The sequence below is a fragment of the Miscanthus floridulus genome, chromosome 7, assembly GCF_019320115.1.
Source record: "Miscanthus floridulus cultivar M001 chromosome 7, ASM1932011v1, whole genome shotgun sequence".
Lineage (NCBI taxonomy): Eukaryota > Viridiplantae > Streptophyta > Magnoliopsida > Poales > Poaceae > Miscanthus > Miscanthus floridulus.
The window spans coordinates 110,528,982-110,547,285 of NC_089586.1; the positions used below are offsets into that span (position 1 = coordinate 110,528,982).

The window sequence follows — 18,304 nt, forward strand, 5'->3', positions numbered from 1 at the left end:
CGGGCATGGCCCATGAGGCTCAACTGCTCGAAACTATAGGTCATGGCGGGGTGTGATCGGTCAGGAGTTTAAAACATAAGTTACATAGGGCAAATAAATGAACGGACTACCCTTTTGTTTGGGTGAAAAAGTATTACTATATGATAGTAAAAAAAAGATGTGGTATCGCACCCTCGTGGAGCCCTCAAGTGACCCAGACCGAGAGTGTTCGAGCTGGGGTGCTTGTAGGTGCAAACGTTGAATGAAAGAAAGTGGTAAGACCGAGTTTTAGGGGAAGAAACGGCGTAACTGTTCGATCTTCCATGTGTTGGTGAGAACGTTGTCGTTGTCATCCTTTAGTCGATAGGCGCTCGGTTGGATCACCTCAGTCACCATATAGGGTCCTTCTCATGGTGAAGAGAGTTTATGTTTCTCCTTGGTTGATTGGGTTCTTCGGAGCACGAGATCACCGACCTCGAGGATCCTCCCTCTGATATTTCTTTCATGGTACCTACAGAGAGTTTGTTGGTAGCAAGCGGAGCAGATGATGGTCATCTCACAAGCCTCCTCAAGCAAGTCGACCACATCCCGCTGAGCCTCCACCGCTCGGTCTCGGTCGAAGGCCATCACTATTGGGGTGCCATGGTCGAGGTCAGAGGGCAACACTGCCTGCTTTAGCTCCGTAGGCCAGGAAGAAGGGTGTGAACCCTGTGGATCGATTCGAGGTCGTTCTCAGGCTACAAAGGATCGCTGGGACCTCTGCGACCCATCGCCTAGTGTACTTATTGAGTCGGTCGAAGATACGTGGCTTGAGTCCTTAGAGGACCATGCCATTGGCCCGCTTGACCTGACCGTTAGTACGTGGATGTCTGACCGAGGCCTAGTCGATCCTGATGTCGTATCCATCACAGAAGTCTAGGAACTTCTTCCCGGTGAAGTTAGTTTTGTGGTCAGTGATGATACAGTTAGGAACACTAAAACGGTGGATGATGTCAAGGAAGAACTTGACTGCCTCTTCTGAGCGAATGTTGGTGATGGGCTTCACCTCTATCCATTTGGTGAATTTGTCCACCGCTACGAGTAGGTGAGTGAAGCCGCCTAGGCCCTTTTTGAGGGGTCTGACCATGTTGAGGCCCCAGACCACGAATGGCCAGGTGATGGGGATGGTTTGAAACTCCTATGCCGGCAAATGAGTTTGCCGAACGTAGAACTGGCATCCCTCACACATATGGATGACCTCCTCTACATCTCGTAGTGTGGTGGGCCAGTAAAAACCTTGGTGAAAGGCTTTTTCGACCAGCGACCTCGAGGTCGCTTTATGTCCGTAGATTCTAGCATGGACCTTGAGGAGGAGCTATTTCCCTTGGTTAGTAGGGACGCACTTCATGAGTACTCTCGACGAACTTCACTTGTAATGTTCGTTACCGAATGCGACGAACGTCTTGGTGGGAGAATCTCCTCGAGGAGGTAGGTGAGAAGTGGTGCTCTCCAGTTGGCTTGATCGAGTGCTACCATGGCGACGTCGATGGGTGACGTTGTCATAGAGGCACCGAGGTCGAAGGCCCCGAGTGCTAGATTAGCATTGGGGTGTGTCTAGACCGGACCTTCTAGGATGCGGGCAGACAACTCATGAAGGTCATTGATGAAGACCCCATCTAGAGATAGAACCCACCTGATAGCCAATTTTGCAAGAAAATTAGAGGCATCGTTGTCCTTTCGGGGGACATGATGTAGTTCAATCCTCTGGAATTTGTCCTTGAGCTTGCACACCTCCCGGTAGTATGGTGCCATGAGGGGGCTTTTGTAAGAGGACTCCTTCATGACTTGGTCGACGACCAACTCTGAGTCACTGCGGACGTATAGCCGTGTAGCACCAAGCTCGATGGCGATGCGCAGTCCATTGATGAGGGCCTCATATTCCATGGCATTGTTTGAGGCCAAAAAATGGAGTCAGATCGTGTAGCGGAGCCTGCTCCTGTTCGGGGAGATTAGAACCACTCTAGCCCCTGAGCCGGGCACCATTATGGACCCGTCGATGTACATCATCCAGTACTCATGGGTGACGTCTGGGGTCAGGAGCTGGACCTTCATCCATTCAACGATAAAGTCCATGAGAGCCAGAGACTTAATAGCGGTGCGGGGATATACCTGATGCTGTGGCCCATTTGCTCGAGCGCCCACTTGGAGATCCATCCCGCATCATTACAGTTGTGGATGGTGTCTCCCAGCAGGAATGAAGTGATGACTATGACTTCGTGGCTGGTGAAGTAGTGTAGGAGCTTCTGGGTCACCATCAGCACAGCGTATAGAAGTTTCTGCACCTAGGGTACTGAACCTTGGCATTGGTGAGTACCTCACCAATGAAGTATACGGGTCGCTGGACCTTTAGGTGGTGTCTCGGCTCCTCCCTTTCAATGACTAGGGTGGTGCTCACCACGTGGTTGCTTGCCGCGACATAGAGGAGGAGGGGTTCTCCCTATTCGGGAGCGACTAGGATTGGGGCCAATGTTAGTGACGTTTTAAGGCTTTCCAAAGCCTGTTGTGCTTCCTCAGTCCAGACGAATGCGTCTGTCTTTTTTAGAAGCTTGTAGAGAGGCATCCCCCGCTCGCCTAGCCGAGAGATGAATTGGCTTAGGGCGGCCAAACAACCGGTGAGCCTTTGTACGCCCTTGATGTTGCGTATAGGGCCCATGTTGGAGATGGCAATGATTTTTTTGGGGTTGGCCTCGATACCGTGTTTGGACATGATGTATCCAAGCAACTTCCCCTTCGGAACCCCAAAAACATATTTTTTTAGGATTCAATTTGATGTTGAACCTTCAGAGGTTTGCGAACATTGCGGCCAAGTTCGCGATCAGGTCGCAAGCTTGAGACATTTTGACCACTATGTCATCAACATAGATGGCGATTGTTGGTTTTGGCCGCTTGACTTGGTCAGGCTAGTCGAGCGGGTTGATTTGGTCGGTGAAGCATTGCTGCATGCACCGTTGATAGATGGCACCAGCATTCTTTAGACCAAAAGGCATGGTTACATAGCAGTATGAACCATACGGGGTGATGAATGAAGTTGTGAGCTGGTCGAACTCTTTCATCGTGATCTGGTGGTAGCCTAAGTAGGCATCCAGAAAGGAGAGTATTCTGTATCCTGAGGTGGAGTCAACAATCTGGTCTATGTGTGGCAAAGAAAAATGGTCCTTCAGACACACCTTGTTGAGGCCCGTATTATCAACGCACATTCTTCATTTCCTGGTCTTCTTTTTAACAAGAACAGGATTGGCAAGCCAGTTGGAGTGGTAACCTCCTTGATGAACCTAGCTGCTAGGAGTTTGGTGATCTCCTCGCTTATGGCCCTGCGCCAGTCATCGTCAAAGTGACACAGTCGTTGCTTGGCGGGCTTTGAGCCCGGGACAAGGCGTAACGCGTGCTCGGTGACCTCCCATGGTATGCCCAGCATGTTAGAAGGTTTCCATGCATAGACATCATGATTGGTGCATAGAAAGTTGGCAAGCTCGCATTCCTATTTAGCCGGGAGCTTGGCCCCTATCCACACCATCTTGGTTGGGTCGGTGGGGTCGATCCCCACCACCTTAGTTTCCTCAGTTGGGTGGAAGACAGTTGAGGAGGTTGGTTTGTTGTAGTCTAGGACTACCGGGGTCAACAAATTCTCGAGCTGAGGGAGCTCGGCTGAGTTGATGACGGTAGTGGTGAGCTCGTAATGCTCGTGGTCGCACGTATAGGAGTGTGAAAAGGTGCTACCCACGGTGATGACATCGTTCGGTTCCGGCATCTTTAGCTTGAGGCAGGTGTAGTTGGGGATCACCACGAACTTGGCATAGCATGGCCGCCCTAAGATGGCGTGGTAGGACCCTAGGAAGCCTACCACCTCAAAGGTGAGGACCTCCGAGCGGAAGTTAGATTGGTCACCAAATGTGACGGGTAGGTCGATCTGCCCGAGTGGGTATGTCTGCGTCCTCGGGATCATGCCGTGGAAGGGAGAGCTCACTCGGCGGAGCTCCGATCGGGGGATGCGCATGGCGTCGAGGGTGTCGACGTAGAGGGTGTTGAGGCCACTGCCTCCATCCATCAGCACCTTGGTGAGGCGCTTCTTGCGAACAATGGGGTCAACGACGAGTGGGTAGCTGTAACACCCCCGGTGTTACTATCTCGTTTAGCACCGCAATTTATGCCTAAGAAAAATTTCCAGAACGACTTTCTCGAATTTTAAAATTTAAATATTGAGCTTAGGTTTAAAATACCATTTTTAGCAAACTATATTGAGCAAAGTAATTAAATAACGCTTAAATATTTTGTCTCTATGGGTTAGTGCGAAGTATGAACTTTTGTGTGAAATAATTATTGGTGGAAGTTAATCGGGTTAAAACTTAAAACGAAATAGAAATAAAAATGAGAGTGTCGCTGGCCACTCGTCCCACCTACCTCGCCGGAACGATACGTGCTCTGCACCCCGGCATGTCCGTTTGCCTGTGCCCGTGTCCTTCTCTTCATCTCTTGCGTCACGTCTGAATTTTTATATGAGCGCCAATCAAGTAGGTACTTTACCGCACCGCCGAGTAGCCACTGCCTCAGTTGTCCCGTCGAATTAATGATCTCGTCGTCCTAGTAGTAAAATTTTGCAAGCTACGGCATTGGCTTGCAGCGTCAACAACCATCACATCTTCTCATGATTCTCGGCACTAGTACTAGCTCTCCTCCTGGCTGAGACTTTGGCACATCGCTCCAATTCACGAGTTCACATGTCCCTGTCTTGTCTCTGACCTTGCCTGCCTCGGTGTTGTCCTTGTCTGCCTTTACTTGTATAGTTGTATCCTCTGCATCTGCCAAGCTGAGCTCCAAGCCTCCAACTACCTACGTGCACAATCGCCAGGACCTATTTTTATTGTGTTGCCTACTCTAGCTAGCTTCTTGTACTCAGTTCTTTGGTGCAAGTCATACTAGTCTGCACTCTATAAAATACTGACCAGATGTTGTTCCTCCCTGTCTTTCTTTCAATCATGTCTCTGTCTGCCCCTGTTTGCCCTGTCTTGTCTGTCTACCTCTGCTTCTCTGCCTTCCTTTTCCTTTTTCTAAAGCAAGGAACGCACGCATCAATCATCACTAGTCCACGACACCACACTGCATAGTCAGATCGGTGAGAAGCAACCAGCGATCCGACAGCGCGTGCCATGGTCCACTCCCGTGTCATTCGTGCGAACTGCCTTCCCAAATCTCCATGCTTCGTATATTATTGATTGGCGTGGACAGCGGACAACTAAACTCCAGCAGCGTCATGGGCACGGCGATGACCGTATTGGCAATTGGCCGAACACGCTGCTGCTGCCTCTATTCGTATTGGCAGCTAAACTCCAGCAACTAAAATCCATGCGGCTGCTGCCTCTATTCGTATTGGTAGTTGGTCGAACGACGCCGAGCTACTCCGTGCCACAGCGCTGCCCTTCCACAGCACCTCGCCTCGCACCTCAACACCGCCGTGGCCGCACCACTGCAGTAGCTTCGCCACGCGTAGCTCCTCCGGCGCCTGTGCTCCCTGCTGCTCCACGGCCATCACCGCCGTTGCCCGAGCCGCCTCGTCGGTTCGTCCACACCCGCCAGACTACGCCGCCGCCCGACCACTGCGCGCGAGCGCGCGCGCTCCTCGGTCCCATGCCTGGTCTACTGCTCAACGGCGCCCAGCTCCTGCTCATCCTCCCCGCGTGCGGCTCCTACTCTGCCTTGCCTCCTCTTCACCGCGCACAGACGCACCATGAGTGGCGAGACGCCATGCTCGCACAAGCAAGCAGAGTAAGCTAGCGGCTGGCTGTGCGTGATAGCTTGTTGATGTCATCCTGCGTCACATCTAATTTGTGGCCGTTTTCTTATAAGAAAATAATCCCGGAATACATTATGAATATTGCACGGCCTGTTGGGCCGTGGCTTGCACGTCTGGCCCAACCATGCCAGCTATCGGCCTGCGCACCGCCTGTGCCCGTTCTAGCGCTGGGCCAGCCTTGTGCCAACCCGCCTGGGCCTGCCTGCTGTTGAATCGGGCTGCTCTCGTCTGCTGGGCCACCGCCGCGCCTTACTACGCTGCTGGGCCGGCCGGGGCCACCATCCACGCGCTGGGTCACCTTTGCCACCGCGGCCTGGGTTTCGCGTTGGGCTGGCCGATCTTGACCAACTGGGCCTAATGCAGCTGTGGTGCGTTTTTTGCTTTCTGCTAGTTTTATTAATCGTTTAAAATGGCTAAAGTTTGTAAATCCGTAATGAATCAAATAAAAAAAATCATAAAATAGTGAAACCAGTTTTGTTGAGTTCCTAAAATCATGATCTACCTGTTAGTATATTTTGTTCACATAGTTTGATAATGTTCTTGGAAGCTATATAATTAATTTAAGGTACTTAATATTATAAAAGTATAAACTTATAGGAATGGTTGTGATCAATTGGTAATATTGTTGAATATAAAATTTATACTATAGGCTCCTAGCAATATTAGGTACTCACTATAATTTTTGTAGCTCTAGAATAATTAGTTGCTAGATAGACAATGATATCTTATTTCGAATATAGTAAATCAGATAGAATAAAATAAAGAAACACCTTAGTTTATATAACTAAAAGAATTGTTGAGAAATAACGACTTATCCGACAACGTGTATATGTAGCCTAAGTACAGTCGTCGTTAGAACTAGCCTGATAACTCTAGAGGCGTACGTCGTATTTTACGAGTCACGATTGCAGTTGATTAATTACATTTTTGCATTGCATCGCATGCATATCATATAGGTGCGATGATGGATCAACGGATCGATCAAAGGATGATTGGGAATTCGAAGATGGTGCAAGGGTATTCTCTCCAGGAGATAATGCAATGGGCTTCTATTCAATTGATGGTGGATGATCTGAAGATGCAGATACTAACTTTTAATATATCTTACCTAGGCAAGCCCCGGTGCATAACCCCTACTTTTCTGCAGTTTAAATTATATTTGTGCATTAAATTTTAAGGAATTGAATGAAACCCACTTGCATATATATCTTTATCCAATGGGTCTTACTAGTATGACAGGATCGTATAGACTGCTATGCTATAGGACTCCGGTAGAAGTCAAGTGATGGCTGTCACTCGCGAGAGATAGGAAATATATTATTGGACTATTATCACTGGGAAAATATAAATGGTGGAAGGAAAATGGTGACCGGGCAGGGATATGGTTTGGGTATTGGTGGGTGTAAGAGGTTGTGTCGCCGTGGATGCGGGGCACGGCTTGGTTACACTGTTTTTCCCTGTCGGGTCGGTTAAGGACCGATCGTTGCATAAGACTCTAGGCAGGTCATAGACTTATTATCCTGAGCACATACTTGTGTATGGGCGCTTGGAAGACTTGTTGCTCTCTTGTCGTGGATCCAACTCTTTCTGGACCGACTGTTAGGGTTTTATTTTGGTGGAGGAGGTCCTTGCACCGCACTGAGTCCGGGACTCAGAGGCGGGGGCTTAGAGTCCTAGTTTGGACAGGGACCTGGACACCCGAGATAGGAGAGCGATGGGTTGGTCCTGCTTGTGCCTAGGGTACAAGCGGGGCGTGTGTTTTCAGGGTACCCAGCTAGGGGCATTGATTCGTGAATCGCCGGAAAATCCGGTACGGCTTGTCTACGGTTTAACATCGTAGTAAGAACTGAAAGATGAAAGATGGAAGATGGAAAAGGAAAATCTGATTGCTTACCACCTACTTGAAAGTAGCACAGGTGCTTACATAGAATGGTTAGTTAATGAACCAATGCAGCTATTAATAAAATTCGAATATAAGAATGCACGCTTAGTAATGCTTCCTACAAATGCAATAAACCCACAAGCCAAATAACCTTGCATATCCTTGGAGTCTTTTCTTTTCTCCTATCAGGTAAGTCTTGATGAGTACAATTGAGTACTCAAGGTTTTATTCCCCCTAGTGCAGGTGACAGGTGGATGCTAGAGCTGGCCCTTGTGTGTGGATACCTCCTAGTGGGCTCAGCGAGGATTCCTTTATGCTGCGATTGTAGTTTTTACTTACAACTCTCACAAAATGTTTTTTTATAAATGGAAGTTGATAATCTGTTGTCATAGTTTATTTATCAATGCTTCGTCATGCCATGAATAGCTAATTATTTTTCTGCTATAACTTTGATCACATGTTTATGTTCCGCTGTTCAATTAAATTATTCATACTCTGATAATATGATTTCATTCCGCTGTCATAACAATAAATGTTATACTCTGATGTACATGTAAAGCGATGTAAGAAATGGTTAAAATGGTGTAAGCTTTATTCTCTCCTTTGTGATTCTGATGGCAAAAATGTGGATTTTCGGGTTCTCCCTTGGGGTGTGCCCGACGAAACCGAGTAATTTAGTGTTCTCCCTCGAGTGCTTAGTGTCTAAGGGAAGACAAACACTCCTGTGAGGCATTAGATTAGGCGGTTCTGCCACAGTAGCGACCTGGTCTGGCGACGTAGGAAGGATGGTCCCTCTGATCAAAAGTGATCGGAGATTCTGACCAGCTAAGGAAAGAGGGGATGGACGTTTCGGCGATGCATGCCTCTCTATAGCGCACTTTGTGCTGACGCTTGGAGTAGATGGCATCGGATCCCCTGAAGATCATGAGGCATTCCTCGGGATCAGGAAAGCTGTCCCTATCCTTGCCCGCCATGCCTCCTTTCTTGGCCGCTACCTCCTTGCCCTTTCCTTCTTTTGGTCCGTCGGACTATCACAGAAAGCGCTTGCGGAGTTCACAATCCTTGTAGAGGTGCTTGACGGGGTCGGCGTGGTTGGTGCATGGGCTCTCCATGAGCTTGTCGAAGTGGTCAGGCTAGCCCTGTTGGGGCTGCTTGCCCGCACGATCGGCCACGGTGACCAAAGCGGCCTTGGCAGGTCGACGCCGATCCTTCTTGTTCTTTTTGCCCCTTTGCATGGAGGGGCCCTTGTCTTAGTCCTTGCGCTTGGCCTTGCCCTTGTCTCGGCCTCCACTAAAGACCGCTCTGACTGCCTCCTCACTGGAGGCGTGGTTCGTGGTGACGTCGAGCAGGTCGCGGGTGGTATAGGGCTTCAGACAGCCGAGCTTGTGGATCAAGGACTCACAGGTTGTCCCAGAGAGAAACGCGATGATGACATCTGAGTCAATGACATTAGGAAGGGAATTGCATTGTTTTGGGAACCTATGGATGTAATCCCATAGGGACTCATTGGGCTCCTACTGGCAGCTCTTGAGGCCCTAGGAATTCCCAGGACGGACATACGTCCCCTAGAAATTCCCAATGAAGATCCTCTTGAGATCTGCCCAATCGCGAATGTTGTCAGGCGGGAGGAATTCGAGCCATGCTCAAACATGCTCCCCCACACAGATGGGGAGGTATTGAATGATGAAATGGTCATCATCCACTCCTCTAGCTCGGCAGGTGAGCCGAAAGTCTTCAAGCCATATACCAGGATTTGTTTCCTCGGTGTATTTGGCGATGTTGGTAGGCAGTCGGAAGCGCTGTGGGAATGGTGCTTTCTGGATATGACGGCCAAAGGTCCATGGTCCTAGGGCCATCCGGGCTGGGACTCCGATCGTCTGGTCGGCGACCATGCCTAGGGTGCGTTTCCCCGCTCCCCCCGATGGTCCGGCCAAGGCCCGTGACGCCTGCTCTCACCGCCTCATGATGGACATCATCATCACACCGGGCTTGATGCCGATTGTTGATGATGCTGTGAGCATCTCGGTTCGGCCCAAGCCATTCACGCACAGGTGGTTGGTGTGGAGCGAGCGTTGGGTCAGGCCATGGTGTAGCTGTGTCCTCCTGTTCCTCGCCCGGTGACTATAGTGGTGAGTGGAAGGAGCGATTTGACTGGTGCACCCCCATTCCCCTGGTAGGGAAAGAGGCTACGAGCTGGTGTCGTGACATGGAGCGCTCCACCTATTGGACGGTGGTGGTTTCCACCAGCGCCCGAAGGTTCTGGTGGATCGCCTCCTCCTAGGGGTCGACAGGCTTGGGAAGGCCGCGCAGAAGCATCGCCGTAGCGGTGATGTTCTGGCCAGCCCGAGCGAACTTTGGGCATCACCGCCGTAGTGTGTTGCGCCGAGCGCGCCGGCACAGGTGGCGGCTAGCTCTGCCGCCATTGTCGTAACTCCTCGCCGTGCTCCTACGCTCGCGTGAGGGTCTCAGCATGAGGGTCCAGAGGGGTGTGAGTCTGTAGAGACTCCGCTATCACCGGCGGCTGTCCTAAAGCGTCCGCCATACCGCACTCCCGGGACAGAGGGTGGCTAGGTGCCACGACGTCGCCGATGCTAGAGCCGTCGCTTTCAACCTCATCATCCATGAGGTCATGGAAAGAGGCGGGAGCATAGCCCGCCATCCCCATGAATTCAGATGTGAGAGGGGCGACGTCAGCATCTTTCTGAGCCCCCATGCGTACGCGTCCATGGGGGACGCGAGGCCATTGGGGAACCAGTCGCACGGTGATTGTGGTGAGGACAACGGGGTCCTTCCAGAGAGTCGACGGAAGACATTAAATAGCGAGTAAAGAACAATATGTACGTTATTTACAGTGGGGTTTAAGCCAAGCGTGGGCTCAGAGCGAGGCGCAGGTGTCTCGTCGTTGAGGTCATCGGGTGGCCAGGAGCCGACGGAGGGCGTTCCTCCTCCGACGGGCGCTGGGACAAGTGCCTCCTCGTGAAGGCGAAGCACGCCGAGCTGGTCGGCGACGAAGTCTAGTCTTCTGAAGAGGAAGGTCTGGGATGGCTCAAAGACAGGAGGAACCCACATCCCAACAGGTGGAAGCGTGGGAAACTTCAGCGAGCCAAAGCGAATCGTATCGCTTGAGCCCGTCATGACGAAGATGGCGGAAAGGTGGGCCATCTGATGACCAAAAGCGTGAACGTACGGCGTCCTCCCCACGGATGGCGCCAACTATCGGTGCGAAAAGTGACCAACAAGTGAATATTTGTAGTTTTGCCATACGTTGTGATCGGATGTGGCCTAGCACTCAATGACACAGGGTTTATACTGGTTCAGGCAACATGCCCTACGTCCAGTTTTGGTCGGTCGGTGACTTTATTCCTGAGCCTAGGTGCTCGAAGTTTATTATGGGATTACAAACGAGTGGGAATAAGATGAGGGTGTTAGAGGTCTGGTCGGACTCTGGACTGAAGCGCCAAGAGTGACGGGAGCTCCTACATGCGCTAAGTATTGAAACGTATGCTCTGTGTAGCTTTAGAGTTCTATAGCCGTAGAGCTATTCGAGTGCTCAGAATATCTAAAGCTTAGCAGAGTGAGTCGGAATCCTCCGTCCTCTGTTGGGAGAGAGCGCATCCCTTTTTATAGGTGAAGGGGATGGCCTTACAAGTGTGAGAGAAAGAGAGTGTGTGTGCTACCTAGTCTTGTTGCCCACATCGTCGGGTACAAGATGGTTTGTCGGCGCCCACAATACTGTTGACGCGCAGATGCATGTGGTAGGCTCCATTGTGTTCTTCTGGTATGGCAAATGTTGACGCCTACCATACTGTAGGATAAGTGTCGGCGCCCACAACACTGTTCATGTTCTGACATATCTGAAAGGTTGCAAAGCATCCTTCTGATATGGTCTGGCAGTACTGTTCTGCAGGTGTGCAGGGTATGGTCCTCGGTATTGCGGTTTGACTTGAGCGTCTTACCTTATCTGCTCCGCTTGTTCTTGGGTCCACACCGAACAGGCGTCCCCGATCGGTCGTTCCCAGTCAGCTCTGACTGCGCCGGTCGGAGAAGAGCCGTAAGCAGAGGTTCAGTGTATTCCCGGTCGGAAAAGCGGGTCGGATTCGGAAGCGAGTGTCGTCCCCTCCTTGGTCAGGCCTTCCGGTCGAAAAAGCGGGTCGGAGTCAGAAGCGAGTGTCGTCCCCTCCTTGGCCAGGCCTTCCGGTCGGAGACTGGATCGCTCTTCCGGCCTGTCGTTAGGTATCTGGGCCGGCCCAAAAGTCGCGCGTCGTTGTAATGTCACCTGTTGGGCCGAGCTTTTGCTGAGAAGCGGACCCATTAGGGACCTGGGTTTATAAACCCGACAAATCATAAATGAAAAGCCTAGAACTCAACTGTGAACTGTCAATGTGCTGTACATGTCTGTATTTCTGTAATCTGTACCGAGTATCCTATCCTTGTCGACAGTAATGTATTTACAGGAATAGGAGCATTGTGTCAGGCAAGAAATAGGTTAATGATACTCAGGAAATTGAAGTTTTCCTCTTCCTGAATATTCATCCTCCTGTGTATTTACAAAGCCTTCAGGTGTTTGCGTCAATCGATAGAGTGCTTGTAATTGTCCTGAGTGTTAACTGATAGAGGGGAGAGTAGGTTGACTGAAGCCGAGGCCAGAAACCCCATCCAAGGAACCAGGGGCAACGTGTTTTACTTGGCCATACCGCCTGATATGGCGAAGGAGCCTGGCAAGGAAGGTGCTGTGACAAATAGTGGAGGTATCACAAACCACAGTAACGTGCTTCCGTGCTCTCGTAATAGCCACATTGATGCGCCTGCTGTCGCCCAGAAACCCTACAGCTCCTAGTGGATTCGAGCGAACCTAGAATTGATACAGATATAAACCTCAGTATAAAGTAATGGAAAACGAATTGATTTGTTATTGTGAATCTCATTCATACTTCTATGATATAGGACTAAAAAAGAGAGCACACATGCTACAGTGCTTACCATTGATATGATCACTGCATCTGCCTCCCTCCCCTGAAAGCTATCTATGGTTGAAACCTCAACAGCAGAAAGCCCAGGATATTCTTCTAGCTTCTCTCTTAACAATTGCACTTGAGCAATGTAGGGTGACTGAACAGCAATTGCAGTTGGAGATACTCCTGCAACCATGATTTTTGAGGCGCCTGTCAGCTCAATAATCCAAGCATAGAAAATTAGGGATAAGTAGGTTCCGCTGATCAAGGCTAACTAGTAACTGTTAATCCTAATCAATAGCCAACAGGAATGAAATAGGAATATAGAACATGAACGAAATATGCAAAGAAAAGCATGATACAACGATGTGCAGTGTTCAAGTAAAGAAGTAAATTGTGTGTATATACCACAGAGTACTAGATTAAGAACTTGCTGTGTGACTATATCTGCTTCTCCTTCATTATAAAACGAGCCTGTGCCTGCAGGATCTAAGTGCTCCTTGCAACCAATGTTTAGGGCTCCATTTGGCATCCGGGTGTCAAGTAAGAGCAGTGGACACCGTGTTATCCAAGTAGCCTGAAATCAACAAAAGATCCAATTGACAGGTCTGCATTTGTTCAAGGATTCAGGCTAGCTAGCAACACAAAGTGCAGTCATGACAAAAAAAATCCTAAAGAAAAACGTGTGGGTTTCAAATAAAATAAGAAAACAAGAACGAAGACACTTCGGGTTTGGTCCCAGAGGCAGTTTGGATCCAACTGTTTCTTTCATACATAAAAAAAAATCATGCAAACAATTATCTCCAATACCAAGAGGTGATGTATAGATAAGTTTTCTTGGAAATTCAGCACAAATTAAGCTCAAATACATGCTCATGCCTATCTGCTAAATAATCCAAGTAGAGTAAAACCAACAGGATTCAGGATTAGTAAAGACGTTATATTTAGGGCTCTTATAATCTTCAACAATAGGTTCTATCCTCAACACCGTACATAATAGCCACACAGCTTGAACTGAACAGTAAAACAAACAAACTGTCTACAACCTGTGAATAGGTGTAACCGTGTAACAACTAATCAGAACTGTCAGGGTACAAACAACTCCGTACAGTAACACGAAAGTGTTGTTTTGGACAGCTATACGCCCAAGATATAACTTTGAACGCGAACTTTTATCTTGATATATTTACACAGAAAATTCTAAATTACTTTTGAAGAGTAATTTAGCCGTATCATTTTTAAATGTGTCTCAATATTCAGAATATATGGCCAAAATTCAAACAGTTTGACTACACAAAACTCAAAAGGCACCCTTTTTAGGAATCATGAAGGTAGATTAGCTCATGAGACTCATGATTAAAAAGTTAATATTGCCTATCTGAAGTACACATAAATGAAACAAGCAAATTGAGGATGAGCATCAAGAAAATTCTGTAAAACCAATGCAATATAGTTGTTCATCGCTGTTTATGAAGCGTTTGTTCAATCTTCAATGTCAAAAAATGGATGCTTTTAACAGATATTGATAGAAACATAGCATATCAAATTAACAAATCTACTTTCTTAAAGCTCAACAGATCCCTGAATTTAGCATAATTGGCCTACAGCAACCCTATAGGAAAAAGTTGTAGAGGTTAAGGATGGATGTTTTTTCCTTCGTGAAGGATGGATTATTAGCGATCAAATGGCAACGACATGAGATTCCTTTAAACAATGTAGTGAATTCATTGGGATCAACTTTTACATATTTTTAATTTAGTGCTCAAGGAAGTCGTCTTTTTTTATTAAAAAATGCATAGAAGGGAGTTTGATCATGATCCTTGAGCATTGAATGAGAGAGTACTAGGCAAGATCACCCACACTTCATACCTGGAACTAAAAGTGCAAATGTGGATACCTTGACAACTGGAGAGTCGGCAAGAAGATGTGAAGCAACCAAACCAGAGGATTTGAGCAATCCATGGTACATCTCTTTAGATGCCCACATGGCTATTGAATCGTGCATTCTGTACTGGACAGTAAGTCTTGTAGTAAGTAATCCATCATGCAATGATGAAGCTGTTTCCAATAAAGATTTACCAAGCCCACCGTCCAAGGCCTTCTTCGATAGTATAACGGGTGCAAGCTGGCAATGGTCGCCGGTAAGAATACAGCGTTTCCCCTGCAATATAGGTATCCAGCAGGCTGGTTCAATCGCTTGCCCAGCTTCATCTATAATTACTACATCAAAGGAACCAGTTCTCCTGACGAGTGGATCAGCTGCCCCTGTATTAGTCGATAGCACAACCTGTGCATCAGAGAGCACTTCTCTGATTGTTTCCTTTTCTTTATTTTCTAGATCCTTTCCGAGTTGCTTCAGAAGTTGGCGAATGCCAGCAGCTAAAGAATCATCTTCTATGCACTGCCTCAGGTCCTTTCTTAAATCTGTTCTCTTTCTCTCAAGCTCCTTCCTGAATTGTCGAAGTCTGCAATTCACAATCTCTCCCAAGGACTTTGAGGCAACAGAGGGTGATAGTCGAACAGGGTTCCCAACTCGAACAATGTTCAATCCAGTACTCGACAAACTTTCAACCATGTTATCGACTGCCGCATTGCTTGGAGCTGTCACAAGTACACGCTCGCCCTGCTTGACAGCACGCACAATCAGCTCAGTGAGCAACACTGTCTTTCCAGTGCCAGGAGGCCCTTGGATTATTAGAATGGGCCTCTTTTTGTTCAAGCCTAATTTCAGAGCCCTTAACTGGGAGGCATCAAATGCATACCTCTCTGATAGACTCAGATCAGGTCCACTTGATTCATCCCAATCAGTCAAGTTATTCTTCGCCATCTTCACCACGTCTTTACTGTCCCCAAATAGTGTTGCCACAACGCCAATGGAGGCATTGTCTTTCTGTAAACCATTCCTTTGAAGAAGCATTAACGCTTCAAGGTTCCTCTGCCAAATCAAATGCTCTAGTGGTTAAGATGGACTTTTCAATTGTGTAATAAGATACATAATGATGGAAATAAACAAGGCAAGAATAAGATTTATTTACTTCATATATCCCTTTTCTAACGCTTGCATTCCCAACATCTGGTTTGCCTATTTCTTACCAATCTAATACAGGATATATTGCTATATGCACTAAAATTAGAAAAGGTTTCAGTTCATGTAAACAGAAGGATGGCTGATTGACTCTTTAATGCAGAGTTGCTTGAAGGAGCCATAGTTGCACCAGGTAAAGTTGCAGTGCATGATATACTACAAACATTTACATAAGATTCTTATCACATCACTGACAAGTTTCAAAACGATCTTTAATACTGACTGATGAAAGCACTAAAGCAAAGACATTTTAGTTATGTGACAGAATTTCAATACCTTATATCTAAGAGAATCAGCCAATCCCTGAATTCGGTCAATTCGCACACTTTTCCCAAATAGCCTAGAGAAGGTAGCATCACCATGGCGTGATTCCAGAGCTACAGTTATGCTGCAACCGTCTTCCCCAAGATTATAAACAAAGCCTTGCTTGCAAGAAGTGGCGCCCTCACCACGGCTGTTACATGTTCGCACACAAACCATGTCTCCAGGAGACAATGTAGTTGGAGGCAGCTTATGCCCACCTTCAACTCTGAATAGAACCAAATGCAGGCCTCCCAACCCTGCAAAAGTGGCAATTTGGGACAGCAGAAAACATTTTTTCTCATTCAATCTGTCAGAGTAATAACTGAGGATAAAATTTGAACATAAAAGAAAAGAAGTAAACCGAAATTGTTCCCTCACCAGTGGAGCTGCTGATCACATTCAAGTTGCAAATGGTGTCGCATTGCTCCTGCTGAGCCTGCGCATGGCTCACCAGATACTCGACAGGCTTGGGTGGCTTGGAATCATCATCTAGCATTGGAGTGGCATTCAGCTCCTCCTGTGTAAATTCCAGCTCCACATCCCGCTCAATCCGAAGAAGATCTGACATATGTCTAACAAATTCTTCAATTCTGGCCTGCATCAGCCTCACTTTTCTAAGGGTTATACCGATGCTGCTGTGCACGGCCTTAGGCCGTGGAGATGTCATTCGCACTGCAGCCTGGTGCTCTGAAGAATTGGCCATTTCTTCCAAAATCCTCCATGACTGCGTGACTCGCAAGTCCGAGATGAGCCCCTGGTTCTGGTAACTCAACAGAACATCACAGAGCTCACGCTGGAAATGGTCGAACAGGGTGGGGTAGTGCGTGCAGGCCTTGAGGCAGAGCGCCTCCAGACCCTGGGGCATGGGCGCTGCCGAGAGGTAAGGCTGCGCCTGGATGACGAACCCAAGCCTGCCTTCCGCCGACGCCCACTCCAGAGCCAATGCCGTGGGAACAAGGTCGCCTGACATTTCGGCCGCGGCGAGCTTGGACGCCATGGATCGCATGCCCTGCCTGAGCCACTCCACCACGCACCGGCCGAGCTCGTTCCGCCCCAGCGGATCGCCGTTCTGGTACAGCGTCGCCACGCTGATGGACGCCTCCTCCATCGATGGCACGCATTCGCCCCCTCCTCTACCACCACCTAAGCCTTTCTCTTCTTCCTCGGCCTTCCTCCTCCGCACCCGCCTCTTCGCGGTGCCGCTGGTGTTGCTGACGGCAGGTCGGGGGGTCTGCTTGGTGGGGCTCGATGGCACGGTCCGTACGCGCCGCGGCCGAAGAGAAGGGGCATTGGATGACGTTGACCTCGACGGCGTCGACGGCGAAGCACCAGCAGCGAGAAACGTGACCATTTTCTTGCTCGGAGGCTTTGCGGCGGCGCACGAAGAGAACAAGAACTTGCCAGAGAGGATATCAAGCGACATGCTGCTGCTACTGCCTGCCCGGCCCCCAGCCCCAGCCTCCGCCGCCGCTGGACGCGCTCGCACAGTCGCGCGGCGGAGGCAGCGTTGGGGAGGAGGCGCGCGCGCGCGGGAACGAGCGAACCAACTGACAGAAGGACCGACGAGCGGCTCACCTTTGCAGGTGAATGAACCCTTCGTGGAAAGCTGATATTTTTCGGCGATGGCGTGGCACGCGGAGCGTGCCGCGGCGACTGGTGGCGCAGGGCGCGGCTACGGGCTCCGTCCCCCTCCATACGCGCGCGCGGCGAAGCAGTGAGCAAGTAAAGTGCCGTCTTCTGGTTTGATTTCGCGCGGTTGCCGTGCCTCGGCGGCCTCATTAATTCTAATTGGACGGACGTTCTCCGAGCGAACGCTCCACAACCACAGAGCTCGCAAGCTGCTGGGCCTCGTTTGTCCCCGCGCGCCGCGCCATCGCACGGTGATGGTGGTGGCTCGCACGCTGCTGGGCCTCGTTTGTCCCCGCGCGCTGCTCCATCGCAGGATGAGGGTGCTGTTTGGTTTGGCATCAGGTCGACTTGCATGCGCGGCCTGCGGACCACATGGCCCGCCCGCCTGGACGGTGGCGTTTGCCGTGGTATGGCATCGGATAGACTTGCGTGCACTACTTTTTTCGTCCTTTTTGCTTTTGCTTTTTGTTCCTACATTTTCCTTTTCCTTTTTCCTGTTGTTTCTTGTATTAATGTTTTATACGTTTTCCTGTGTTATACAGAATTTGCAGAACAAATTTATCATCATAATTTTGTGTATAACATTTTGCAGAACAAATTTTATGTATTATACTTTGTGTATAACATTTCTTAGAAAGTTAACTTTT

At 49.0% G+C, this 18,304-nt stretch overlaps 2 protein-coding genes across 4 annotated transcripts; both read right to left on the reverse strand.

The window, feature by feature from the left end:
* Positions 1–3,496: 3,496 nt before the first annotated feature.
* On the reverse strand, positions 3,497–5,542 carry LOC136466052 (uncharacterized). The gene is made up of 3 exons (XM_066464549.1): positions 5,456–5,542; positions 4,756–4,845; positions 3,497–4,084 (listed from the first exon to the last, which is right to left on the reverse strand). The coding sequence occupies exons 1-3, from the start codon at positions 5,540–5,542 to the stop codon at positions 3,497–3,499; spliced, it is 765 nt and encodes a 254-aa protein (XP_066320646.1).
* A 6,505-nt stretch (positions 5,543–12,047) lies between these two features.
* Positions 12,048–17,638, reverse strand: LOC136467552 (DNA polymerase alpha-associated DNA helicase A-like). 3 transcript variants are annotated; one of them, XM_066466306.1, is made up of 6 exons: positions 16,407–17,638; positions 16,002–16,285; positions 14,538–15,575; positions 13,049–13,217; positions 12,669–12,826; positions 12,048–12,540 (listed from the first exon to the last, which is right to left on the reverse strand). In XM_066466306.1, the coding sequence occupies exons 1-6, from the start codon at positions 17,449–17,451 to the stop codon at positions 12,292–12,294; spliced, it is 2,943 nt and encodes a 980-aa protein (XP_066322403.1). In that variant the 5' UTR covers positions 17,452–17,638; the 3' UTR covers positions 12,048–12,291. The 3 variants fall into 3 exon arrangements, with proteins under 3 accessions (XP_066322403.1, XP_066322402.1, XP_066322404.1); XM_066466305.1 differs by lacking the exon at positions 13,049–13,217 and having other exon boundaries at positions 14,510–15,575; positions 16,407–17,598; XM_066466307.1 differs by lacking the exons at positions 12,048–12,540; positions 12,669–12,826 and having other exon boundaries at positions 14,510–15,575; positions 16,407–17,599.
* Between the last annotated feature and the right edge of the window lie 666 nt (positions 17,639–18,304).

What these genes read in the sequence shown, in the direction of transcription:
- LOC136466052 (XM_066464549.1), bottom strand. Translation starts at nt 5,542, where the DNA reads ATGGCCGTGGAGCAGCAGGGAGCACAGGCGCCGGAGGAGCTACGCGTG. An exon ending in GCGGCCACGGCGGTGTTGAG is followed by an intron (nt 4,846 to 5,455) that starts GTGCGAGGCGAG and finishes TTGTGCACGTAG; the next exon opens with GTAGTTGGAGGCTTGGAGCT. An exon ending in ACAACACCGAGGCAGGCAAG is followed by an intron (nt 4,085 to 4,755) that starts GTCAGAGACAAG and finishes ATTGTTCGCAAG; the next exon opens with AAGCGCCTCACCAAGGTGCT.
- LOC136467552 (XM_066466306.1), bottom strand. Translation starts at nt 17,451, where the DNA reads ATGTCGCTTGATATCCTCTCTGGCAAGTTCTTGTTCTCTTCGTGCGCC. An exon ending in CTGATTCTCTTAGATATAAG is followed by an intron (nt 15,576 to 16,001) that starts GTATTGAAATTC and finishes TTGATTTGGCAG; the next exon opens with AGGAACCTTGAAGCGTTAAT. An exon ending in TCTTAATCTAGTACTCTGTG is followed by an intron (nt 12,827 to 13,048) that starts GTATATACACAC and finishes TCATGGTTGCAG; the next exon opens with GAGTATCTCCAACTGCAATT.